At 44.7% G+C, this 12,219-nt stretch overlaps 1 protein-coding gene across 2 annotated transcripts in view; it reads right to left on the bottom strand.

The window, feature by feature from the left end:
* The window catches only part of LOC141103390 (uncharacterized), a 200,358-nt gene extending 188,341 nt beyond the window's left edge, over positions 1–12,017 (bottom strand). Inside the window, exon 1 of one of the 2 annotated variants that reach the window (XM_073592919.1) lies at positions 11,848–12,017. Coding sequence is in view for 1 of the 2 variants with exons in the window: in XM_073592918.1 (XP_073449019.1) it covers positions 11,848–11,853 (6 nt within the window). In the remaining variant the exon portion in view is untranslated. The remainder of the gene's footprint in view (positions 1–11,847) is intronic. The other variant, XM_073592918.1, reaches the window with a different exon arrangement.
* Between the last annotated feature and the right edge of the window lie 202 nt (positions 12,018–12,219).

Below are 12,219 nucleotides of genomic sequence, written 5' to 3'. Positions count from 1 at the left end.
TTTCCATGGCTTCTGACTGCTCATCTGGCTCTGTACGGTCTCTCATGTTACAACTTCTTGAAAAGGCCGGTACCGAAGATGTGGATTGGTTAAAGAATTGCCTTTCTTTACCTTCTACTATGATGGCACAGGAAGTTTTCGGCTCCGTGGCTGGCGTCTCTTCTATTGCAGGTCCTGTGCAGCGTCATCTTGTCAGTGAACAAGGACCGGAGACAGCCGAAAGCATTGTACTAGCTGACCCTGTATTTGTGAATGAAGAGCCGTCAGTCTCTAAGGGCGGGACTAACAGCGGAAGCCTTGGTAAGAGGAGGCGCCTTCAGAGACGTAGCTACAGTCTGTCCCCTAACAGAGCTACGTCACACCGATCAGCTGGGCTGGCTTCCTTGAAAGGTAAACGAGTGCCTGCCAGCTCAGCTGCGGTGAGGAAGACATTGTCGGCGCGGAATTGAATTTTCAAAGGGAATATTATGTTGATAAATGCCTACCCATGGGATGCTCTTTGGCTTGTTATTATTTTGAGGCATTTTTGACCTGGGTGTGACTATTGATTCTTTAAATAAGGAATTTGGACTTCCTTTAGATAAATTAGATCAAATTTCTCAGTTATTGATTACATTTATTAGATGTAAAAAAATAACTTTAAAAGAAATGCAGTCTCTGCTTGGCATGTTAGCCTTTGCGACTAGACTTCTTCCGATTGGTATAATTTTTTCTAGACGTCTTTATTCTGTTATTTCGGGGTTAAAAAATCCTTCATCTCATGTGCACTTGTCTGGAGAAATTAAAGCTGATATGTTGATCAGGTTGCAATTTTTACAACATTTTAATGGTAAAGCCATTTGTCAATTTGACTTTATTTCCAGTGAGGCTTTTTCTCTTTTCACTAATGCGGCTGGATCTGTCGGTTTTTCCGCTTTTTGGATGATGCACTGGTGTGCTTCCCGCTGGCCTTCAAAATGGACTGTGCAGGCTTTTTGCAAGAAAGTAGTTTTGCTACAATTATTCCCAATTATTGTGGCGATAGAATTATGGGGACATTCTTTTCAGAACAGGAGATTGCTTGTCAGTACTGACAATAAAGGGGTGGTTTATGCTATTAATTGCCTTTTATCCAAATCGCCACAGGTTAATAAATTATTAAGGTATTTGGTTTTTAAATGTCTGTCATTAAATGTTTGGATTAAAGCTAAATGTATTCCTGGCAGAGAAAACAGTTGGCAGACTCGCTTTCTCAGATGGATCGTTACTATCATCTGATGCCGGAAGCGGATCTACAAGGTGTTCCATGCCCCTGTCATTTATGGGATCTACCGTAATATAATTTTTGACCATATTCAACACTCGTTGGCTAAATCTACTTGGTTGAGTTATATTTCCTCTTGGAAGTAATGGATGTCCTTTTAACAAACTAATAATTTTGTACAATTTTCTTTTGAAGAATTTATACTATTATTTCTTAGTTCTTCATTGGATAAACAATATTCATGGTCTCATCTGAACATTAGCTGGCGTTTCATTTTTTCTAAAGCTAAATTCATTGCCACATTGTTTGAGTTTCTTTTCCGTCAAGCAAGCATTAAAAGGGTATAAGAAATCTACGCTTCGCATTGATGAACGCTCTCCTATTGATATTGATCTATTGAACGGTTTGTGTTCTGTTTGTGGGAAGGTTTGTTTTTCTGTTTATGAAGATCTTCTTTTTAAATAGTTTTTTTCTTTCCTTTTCTTTGGAGCTTTTCGCATATCAGAGGTTGTCTCTGCTGCAAAAAGTAAGCCCTCTCCAATGAAAATTGAGAATGTAATTAATGAGGATAACCAATTAAGAATTTTTCTTCCTTACAGTAATGCCCCGTACACACGGTCGGACTTTGTTCGGACATTCCGACAACAAAATCCTAGGATTTTTTCCGACGGATGTTGGCTCAAACTTGTCTTGCATACACACGGTCACACAAAGTTGTCGGAAAATCCGATCGTTCTAAACGCGGTGACGTAAAACACGTACGTCGGGACTATAAACGGGGCAGTGGCCAATAGCTTTCATCTCTTTATTTATTCTGAGCATGCGTGGCACTTTGTCCGTCGGATTTGTGTACACACGATCGGAATTTCCGACAACGGATTTTGTTGTCGGAAAATTTTATCTCCTGCTCTCCAACTTTGTGTGTCGGAAAATCCAATGGAAAATGTGTGATGGAGCCCACACACGGTCGGAATTTCCGACAACACGCCATGATCGGACATTTTCCAACGGAAAATCCGACCGTGTGTACGGGGCATAAGACTGATGGGTATGGCAAGGGACATTGGATTTATTTAAATATTCCGTGACATTTGTCCTATATGGCTTTTAAGACAATATTTTCTAGTAAGACCTGATTTTAATGATAATTTGTTTGTTCATGTTGATGGTTCTCCATTAACTAGATACCAGTTTAACCGTGTTTTTCACAGCTGTTTGGATTATCTACATTTGAATCATATTCGCTTAACTTCTCACTCTTTTAAAATAGGTGCAGCCACTGAAGCTGCCAAACTTGGTTTTCATGCGAATTTTATTAAGAAATTGGGTAGATGGAGATCTGATTCTTACAAGTTGTATACCTGTCCTAAATCTTTGGTTTAATTTTCTAAAAGGTTGCTTGAATGTTGTTTGGATTCTCAGCCACTCCTTTGTGCATTGAGCTCAGAAAACAGCATCAGCAAGATCCAATTCTTCTAATTTCAGTCTTGATTCTTCTTTTAAAGTATACTGGGGTAGCTGGAGAGTAGGGATGAGCTGAACACCCCCCGGTTCGGTTCGCACCAGAACCTGCGAACGGACCGAAAATTCGCACGAATGTTAGAACCCCATTGACGTCTATGGGACTCGAACGTTCGAAATCAAAAATGCTCATTTTAAAGGCTAATTTGCATGGTATTGTCCTAAAAAGGGTTTGGGGACCCAGGTCCTGCCCCAGGGGACATGTATCAATGCAAAAAAAACTTTTAAAAACTGACGTTTTTTCGGGAGCAGTGATTTTAATGATGCTTAAAGTAAAAAAAAAAAAGTGAAATATTCCTTTAAATACCGTACCTGGGGGGTGTCTATAGTATGCCTGTAAAGTGGCGCGTGTTTCCCGTGCTTAGAACAGTCCCTGCACAAAATGTCATTTTTAAAGGAAAAAATGTCATTTAAAACTGCTTGCAGGTTTAATGTAATGTCGGGTCCTGGCAATATGGATGAAAATCAGTGAGACAAACGGCATGGGTACCCCCCAGTCCATTACCAGGCCCTTTGGGTCTTGTATGGATATTAAGGGGAACCCCACACCCAAATAAAAAAAAGGAAAGGTGTGGGGCCACCAGGCCCTATATACTCTGAACAGCAGTATACAGGCGGTGCAAACAAGACAGGGACTGTAGGTTTGTTGTTAAGTAGAATCTGTTTGTAATTTTGAACGGGTACATTTTTAACGTGTTTAGTTCCAGCCAAAAAATCTTTTTTAAGCTTTTTGGAAAACATAGGGAAGGGTTATCACCCCTGTGAAATTTGTTTTGCTGTCTGTGCTCCTCTTCAGAAGATTTCACCTCACTTTTTGTCCCAATTACAAATGTTTTTTGAAAATTTGGGGTTTTTTGTGAAACAAGGTTGGTGATAAAGCATCAGTGGAAAGGAGAAATGTTTTTCCCATATTAACTCTAATGCCCCGTACACACGGTCGGACTTTGTTCGGACATTCCGACAACAAAATCCTAGGATTTTTTCCGACGGATGTTGGCTCAAACTTGTCTTGCATACACACGGTCACACAAAGTTGTCGGAAAATCCGATCGTTCTGAACGCGGTGACATAAAACACGTACGTCGGGATTATAAACGGGGCAGTGGCCAATAGCTTTCATCTCTTTATTTATTCTGAGCATGCGTGGCACTTTGTCCGTCGGATTTGTGTACACACGATCGGAATTTCCGACAACGGATTTTGTTGTCGGAAAATTTTATATCCTGCTCTCAAACTTTGTGTATCGGAAAATCCGATGGAAAATGTGTGATGGAGCCTACACACGGTCGGAATTTCCGACAACAAGGTCCTATCACACATTTTCTGTTGGAAAAGAAATTTGGGCCTTAGGTGTTGTTGTGGCCACAACACTGTAAGCTCTCGCAGGGCCCTGCTGTGAAATATTAGATCAAGAATTGTAATTACATGCCCCTGTTGAACAGGGGCAGAAAAATTGGGCCTTTGGTGGTGGTGGTGGTGGTGCTGGTGCCACCACACTGTAAGTCCTCACTCACACTTGGTGGGCGCAGAAACGGCCCTGCTGTGAAATATTAGATCAAGAATTGTAATTACATGCCCTTATTGAACAGGGGCTGAAAAATTGGGCCTTAGGCACTGGTGCTGGTGCCACAACACTGCAACCCCTCACAGATACTCTAGTTGGAACGCAGGAACGAGCTCTGCTGCAAAGTATTGCATCAAAAATTGTAATTACACGCCCCTGTTAAACAGGGGCTGAAAAATTGGGCCTTAGGCACTGGTGACGGCGCCCAGAATCAAAAATGTTCTTACAAGCTATCAGCGTGATCATTGAGGAGGAAGAGGATAATTACTCAGGATAGTCACTCAGCATCAGCATAGGCAGTCTTTGAAGGGATCTGAGATTTCAAAAAAAATTATTCGGTTACATCAGCATCAGGTGCTTGGTAGCTGGTGGTGATCCAAGACTGATTCATTTTTATGAAGGTCAGTCGATAGACCGAGTCGGTGGACAGACGCACCCTGTGATCGGTTACAAAGCCTCCAGCAGCACTGAATGTGCGTTCCGAAAGAATGCTGGATGCAGGACAGGCCAGTAGCTCAATTGCATACTGTGCAAGCTCTGGCCAGTGATCCATCCTCAAGACCCAGTAACCCAGAGGATTTTTGGTGGGAAAGGTGTCCAAGTCAGATCTTGCCCCTAGGTATTCCTGCACTATGTAAAACAGACGCTGGCGATGGTTGCTGGAACCGATCATACCTTGGGGCTGCGGACTAAAAAATTGTCTGAACGCATCGGTCAGACGGCCACCTTCTCCACCGTTCCTTCTTTGACTGACCGAAGCCTCAGCAACACGTTGTCCAGAAACAGGAGTTTGTAACCTCCCAGTCTCTGGGAATGCGTTGCACAAACCTTTCTGCAAGGCCTCCCGAAGATGTTTCATCCTCTGCTCCCTCTGCGACGTCAAGATAAGGTCCACAACCTTACCCTTGTAACGTGGATAAAGGAGGGTTGCCAGCCAGTATTGGTCCTTCTCCTTGATACCACAAATACGAGGATCCTTACGCAGGCTTTGCAGGATCAGGGAGGCCATGCAGCGTAGGTTTGCTGAGGCATTCGGTCCGGAGTCCTCTGGGTCACTAAGGATGACATGGTCCGCAGCCACCTCCTCCCAGCCACGTACAAGTCCATGTGTTTCTTGGGACTGATCCCTTAAAGTCTGCTGCTGATGCTGAGTGCCAGGCTCCACCTCCATACTGACACAATCCTCCTCCTCCTCCTCTTCCTGTGTGATCGGCGGGCACACAGGAACACTGTCTGGATAAAGGGGGCCTTGAGAGCTAAGGAAGTCCTCCTCTTCCTGCCTCTGTTCTGCCTCAAGTGCCCTGTTTATTATTCCACGCAGCGTGAGCTCCAACAGGTGGACAAGGGGGACAGTGTCACTGATGCATGCACTGTCACTGCTCACCATCCTCGTGGCCTCCTCAAATGGTGACAGGACAGTGCATGCATCCCTGATCTTGGCCCACTGGTATGGGGAAAAAAACCCAAGCTCCCCTGACCCTGTCCTGGTGCCATAGTCGCACAGGTACTCATTGATGGCCCTCTGCTGCATGTGCAGCCGCTGCAGCATGGCCAATGTTGAGTTCCACCTGGTGGGCATGTCACAGATTAGGCGGTTCTTGGGCAGGTTAAACTCCTTTTGGAGGTCCGCCAGCCGAGCACTGGCATTATATGACCGGCGGAAATGCACACAGACTTTCCTGGCCTGCCTCAGGACATCCTGTAAGCCCGGGTACCTGCCCAAGAACCGCTGCACCACCAAGTTAAGGACGTGAGCCAAACAGGGCACATGGGTCATTTGTCCCTGTCGGAGGGCAGAGAGGAGGTTGGTGCCATTGTCGCAAACCACCATTCCTGCCTTAAGTTGGCGTGGCGTCAACCACCTCTGAACCTGCCCCTGCAGAGCTGACAGAACCTCTACCCCAGTGTGGCTCCTGTCCCCCAAGCACACCAGCTCAAGCACCGCATGGCATCTTTTGGCCTGCGTACATGCGTAGCCCCTTGAACGCCTACGGTGCACCGCTGGTTCCAAGGACAAAGCACAGGAAGAGGCCATGGAGGAAGAGGAAGAGGAGGGGGTGGAGGAGAGAGGTGTGTCACAATCATTAGTAGTGGCATTTTGGAGGCGTGGTGGCGGAACAACCTCCAACACTACTGCACCTTGTCCTGCATCCTTCCCAGCTGCCAGCAGAGTCACCCAATGCGCCGTGAAACTTAGGTAACATCCCTGTCCATGCCTGCTGGACCATGAGTCGGCGGTAATATGCACCTTACCGCTGACTGCGCTGTCCAGCGAGGCATGGACATTGCCTTCCACATGCCGGTAGAGAGCCGGAATCGCCTTCCGTGAGAAAAAGTGGCGTTTGGGCACCTGCCACTGAGGAACCGCACATTGCACAAACTCACGGAAGGGGGCAGAGTCTACCAACTGAAAAGGCAGCAGTTGAAGTGCTAGCAATTTTGCCAAGCTAGCATTGAACCGCTGGGCATGTGGATGGCTGGGAGCAAACTTCTTTCGGCGGTGCAGCAGCTGGGGCAGGGAAATTTGCCTGGTACAATCTGACGTCGGTGTACCGAAAGCAGATTGCCCACAAGTACTTGGCTGTGACACACCTAATTCTACACCTTCATTCCTCTCAGTGCAGGTCTCAGAGAGGACTGAAGGTATAGTGGGGTTGGAGATCTCAGCTGATGAGGAGCAAGGAGAGGTCCTCTTTGTTCTTTGGTGTGGGTCTTTTAGATATGCTTGCCAACGAACTGCATGGCAGATCAACATATGTCTGGTCAAGCATGTGGTTCCCAAGCGGGAGATGTTTTGGCCACGCGAGATACGCTTGAGACATATGTTGCAAATAGCACAGGTGCGATCTGATGCACTCGTCTCAAAAAAGGCCCATACCAAAGAACTTTTTGAATAACGCGCAGAGACTGCAGCGCCCTGCACATGTGGAGCTTTGGGGTGTGATGCAGTCAGTGTGCTGCCCTTAGGCTGGCCCCTGGAGGGCATCCTGCCTCGTTGGTGATGTGCCGCCTCCTCCTCCTCCTCTCTCCTATCAGGTACCCACGTTGAGTCAGTGACCTCATCATCCCTTCCCTCCTCATCACTGGAGCAAACCTGGCAGTATGCTGCAGCAGGGGGAGCATGACTGCCAGATTGCTGTCCTTCTTGGGCACCCCCTCTGTCCGTGCTCACGTTACTGCCTTCATCTAGTTCAGTATCATCATCAGAGCCTTTTAAACGCTGGGCATCCTCCTGGAGCATGTACCCAACACTGTGGTCAAACAGTTCGAGGGACTCCTCAGGAGGACATGGTGGGGCTAGGGAAGGAGTCACTGATGACATTGAGCTGAGGGAAGAGGCCGCTGCTTTGCCAGACAAAGTACCCTGAGCATGGGTGAGAGAGGATGAGGATGGCTTGGTCATCCACTCGACCAAGTGTTCCGCATGTTGCGGCTCAACACGGCCAGCTGCCAAAAAAAAAGGCCAAGCGTGTCCCACAGCCACGTGCTGATGAGGATGCACCGTCTCCACGACCAGCACTAAACACAGAGCCTGCTTGCCCTCTTTTATTGGCTTGTGACTGTCTGCCTCTCCTTGTTGGCCTTCCAGACATACTAATGGCCTGTAGCTGCACTAAGCTGGGATATATATATATATATATATATATATATATATATATATATATATGTACTGATACTGCAGCTAGCAAAATCAACTGCCTGCCTGTAGTATGAGAACACCACCAACCTTCTACAGGTAGCTTTAGCTGAACACTGCAGAGCTCGCAAAAAACGAGCTTGTAGCTTATTTAGCTGCCTGCGGTAGTGATAGGATCAGGAAAACACCACCAACCTTCTACAGGTAGCTTTAGGTGAACACTGTGCAGAGCTTGCAAAAAAATAACTTGTAGGTTTAGCTGAACACTGTGAGGAGGACGCACTACATTAACTTGTAGTTTTAGCTGAACACTGTGAGCAGGACACACTACACTAACTTGTAGCTTTAGCTGAACACTGTGCAGAGGTCTCACTACACTAACTTGTAGTTTTAGCTGAACACTGTGAGCAGGACGCACTACACTAACTTGTAGCTTTAGCTGAACACTGTGCAGAGGTCTCACTACACTAACTTGTAGTTTTAGCTGAACACTGTGAGCAGGACGCACTACACTAACTTGTAGCTTTAGATGAACACTGTGCAGAGGTCTCACTACACTAACTTGTAGTTTTAGCTGAACACTGTGAGCAGGACGCACTACACTAACTTGTAGCTTTAGATGAACACTGTGCAGAGGTCACACTAAACTAACTTGTAACTTTAACTGAACACTGTGAGGAGGACGCACTACACTAACTGTAAATAGTCTAGCTGCCTGACTGTGGTACTAATAGGATCAAAAGAACACCAGCAATTTTCTTCAGGTAGCTGTAAATACTGTAACAAGACAAGTCTGCCTGTCAGTAGGAAGATAAGAGGAACGGATCTAACTGAATACAGTGTATATATATATATATGCAACACCTGGGATGCATATATATACACAATACACTGTAAGTGCAGCTAACTCACTGACTGTCCTGCCTAATCTAGCTAACTCAAATGAAATGACACTGTCTCTCTCTCTCTATCTAAGCATGCCGGAACACACTACACAGGGCCACCGTGCAGGCGGCCTTATATAGTGTGGGGCGTGTTCTAAACCCCCTGAGCCATAATTGGCCAAAGCCACCCTGGCTTTGGCCAATTACAGCTCTCTCTACCGACGGCGCTGTGATTGGCCAAGCATGCGGGTCATAGTGCATGCTTGGCCAATTATCAGCCAGCAATGCACTGCGATGCCGCAGTGAATTATGGGCCGTGACGCGCCACACGAATTTGGCGCGAACGGCCCATATCGTTCGCAATTCGGTGAACGATCGAAAAGCCGATGTTCGAGTCGAACATGGGTTCGACTCGAACACGAAGCTCATCCCTACTGGAGAGGTATGCGATGGAATAACTTACAGTCTGAGTTTTATAGATTGTTTGACTGTTGGCTTATTCATTTAAGGGGTAATGACATAAGAAGAAGACTTTAGATTTAGTTTTTGAAATTCAACAAACAATTAATCTCATTCGCTTGGCTTTTCCTCATTTATGAATCGTTTTTTCCGAAATTATTCCTCGACTTCAATGGATTAATTCTTTCTACTTACGTCCTTTGGAAAAAATTTGAAAGTGGGTAAATAGATCTATTAATACATTTAAAGCATCCTTTTGGGTTTAGTTTTCGGGACATAGAATTGGATGGTATTCATTGTGGTTTATACCGTGAGGACGGTATTCATTTATCAGATATTGGGCTTGATATTTTAAACAATGATTTCCAGACGTGCATAGAAAAAGCCATGGGCTGGGGTTAGGTGACAGGCAGTATGCTTATCATACTTCCTGTCGGTTGGGGTAATTTTGTGTTCATTACTCAGAAGAGAGAATATTATTAAGCCTGAGCCGTAGTGTCTAGACATGTGCATTTGTTTTCGTCCGAATGCATTTTCGTCCGAATTTCGGGTATTTTCGTTATCGTTTTAACAAGCGATAACGAACGTGCAGAATCCGAAAACCGAAAGATCCGACATAAACAAATGCTTTATTTTAGTTTTCGTTGCGACAACAGTTCGATATAGATAGGAGATTCGACATGACACTGACAATAGCAATCTTTGTCCATCGAACCTGTGGTCGAATGTGCCTAACCTTAGCTCTATTAGTCCAAGATTATTCTACATAGAGAGAAAAGATTCGACATAGAGAGAAAAGATTCGACATTATAGAGACAATAGCAAAAAAGGTCGAATGTGCCTAACCTAACTCTATTAGTCCAGGATTAGTCGACATAGAGAGAAAAGATTCGACATGAAGATTTGACGAAGCAGTCGCCGCGAGTGGACATTTATGGTCTAATGCTCCGCCCATAGGCTATAGAAGAATTTCTAATGTTGGTTGACTAGTGATAATAATTAATAAATATAATTATTACTAGTGTCATACAACATTAGAATTCTACTATAGCTTGTAGGCGGATTATTCGACCGGAAATGTATGATTGTGGCGTCGTATAGTTTAGCTGCTCCGACAAATCTTCTTAGAACATTCGACAGACAACATAAGCCTTCAATGACAGATTCGACCTTAATTATTTCTGGTTTTCGAACGAATGCATTTTTTATGAAACAAAATAAATAAAAGCGAATTTCGGGAGTAACTAAATACATTTATCTTTCAGACGAAAACGAAATTCCGAAACAAAATATTTCAGCGTGCACATGTCTAGTAGTGGCTGGGTTTATTTATTGCTTTATCTATACTTTTAAGTGATGTGATAATACAATTATTTATAAATATTTTAGAAAATGTATTTAAACCAATAAAAACAGCCGTGGCCAAAATACCGTATTTATCGGCGTATAACACGCACCCCAAGTTTAGGAGGGAATTATAAGGAAAAAAATGTTTTAAGGAAAAAAACTTACATTTAAATGCCCATCAATGCAGCCTTGCACAGCGTCCATCTGCATGCTTGTCCAGTGTCATTTGCAGCCTTGCAGTCATTTGCAGCCTTGCAGTCATTTGCAGCCTTGCAGTCAGCAGCCTTGGTGTCATTTGCTGCCTTGCAGTCATTTGCAGCCTTGCAGTCAGCATCCTTGGTGTCATTTGCAGCCTTATCAGTGTCCATTTGCAGCCTTGCAGCTTTGTCAGTGCTGATCTGCAGCTTTCTGTGTCCATTTGCAGCCTTGCTCAGGCTGCAGTTAAACTGCAGTGACTTTTCATTGTCACTGCAGTTTGAAAATGGCGCCGCCGGCGCCGAAATACACAGAGCCGGTCCTCGGCTCTTCTCGGCGGCTCTCGTTCACTTTCGGCTCCATTCGTAGTCCCGCCCGGGATGGGCGTGACTGTGAGCGGAGCTATCCGAACCAAGCCGAGTACACTCGGCTAGGTTCGGGCGGCGCTCGAATGAAGCCGAAAGTGGCCGAGAAGAGCCGAGGACTGGCTCTGTGTATTTCGGTGCTGGCGGCGCCATTTTCAAATCGCGGTCGGCGATTTTGAGGCTCAGTCAGCAGGGGATCGCAGGGGATCGGCGTATAACACGCACCCGCGATTTTCCCCTGATTTTAAGGGAAAAAAGTGCGTGTTATACGCCGATAAATACAGTATTTATCCAATAAAATATTTTATTTCAAATTAATTGCTTGTCTGGTTTTGAATATATTATATATACAATGTAAAATGCCTGATGCTTTCTATCCCATGTAAGGGGTGGGGAAAGTGTTTAAAAAATAACAATGTAGGGGTTTTGCCCACAATCTATACCAGACCTGGTAGGAAATTTAAGGAGGACTCATTGAGTTATGTAAATGAATTATAACAATTATAACTTCTCTGCTTAGTATCACTTTAAGTAAAGAAATCGTTTTCTAAACAACAGTACCTCTTGTACTAACAACTATGATTCTTTGGCAGCCTGGTTATGAAAAGGAAGCCCATTGCAGAGAAACTTACCTCCATGATGATTAACTTTCCCTCTAGGTTTTTGTACAAATGTCCCGAGGCGTTTTACATTGCAAGACGCTGCACCAAACTGAAAGTGAAAGTTACATACAGAAAGCACCGAGCATGACTTTCAGGAAGTGGCTGTCTTCCAGTAATTTCTTCCTATAAATAAAAGCCTTTGTTTTTTTTTTTTTTTTGCATATTAGCATATGCAGTTGCTATTTCTTGCCATGTACAATTTTCATGGACCATTATGTTTGTTGCTTTTTAGGCCTCATGCACAGAGGACGTTTTGCAAACTCTCCTAAAAGCCTTTTCTCCTGGCAATAGCATTTTGGCAGAAAAACGCTTAACGCTTGTAAAAGTGTGTAACGTGGTAAG

Source organism: Aquarana catesbeiana, linkage group LG07 (genome assembly GCF_042186555.1).
Source record: "Aquarana catesbeiana isolate 2022-GZ linkage group LG07, ASM4218655v1, whole genome shotgun sequence".
Lineage (NCBI taxonomy): Eukaryota > Metazoa > Chordata > Amphibia > Anura > Ranidae > Aquarana > Aquarana catesbeiana.
This window is presented reverse-complemented; position numbering and strand designations above follow the sequence as displayed.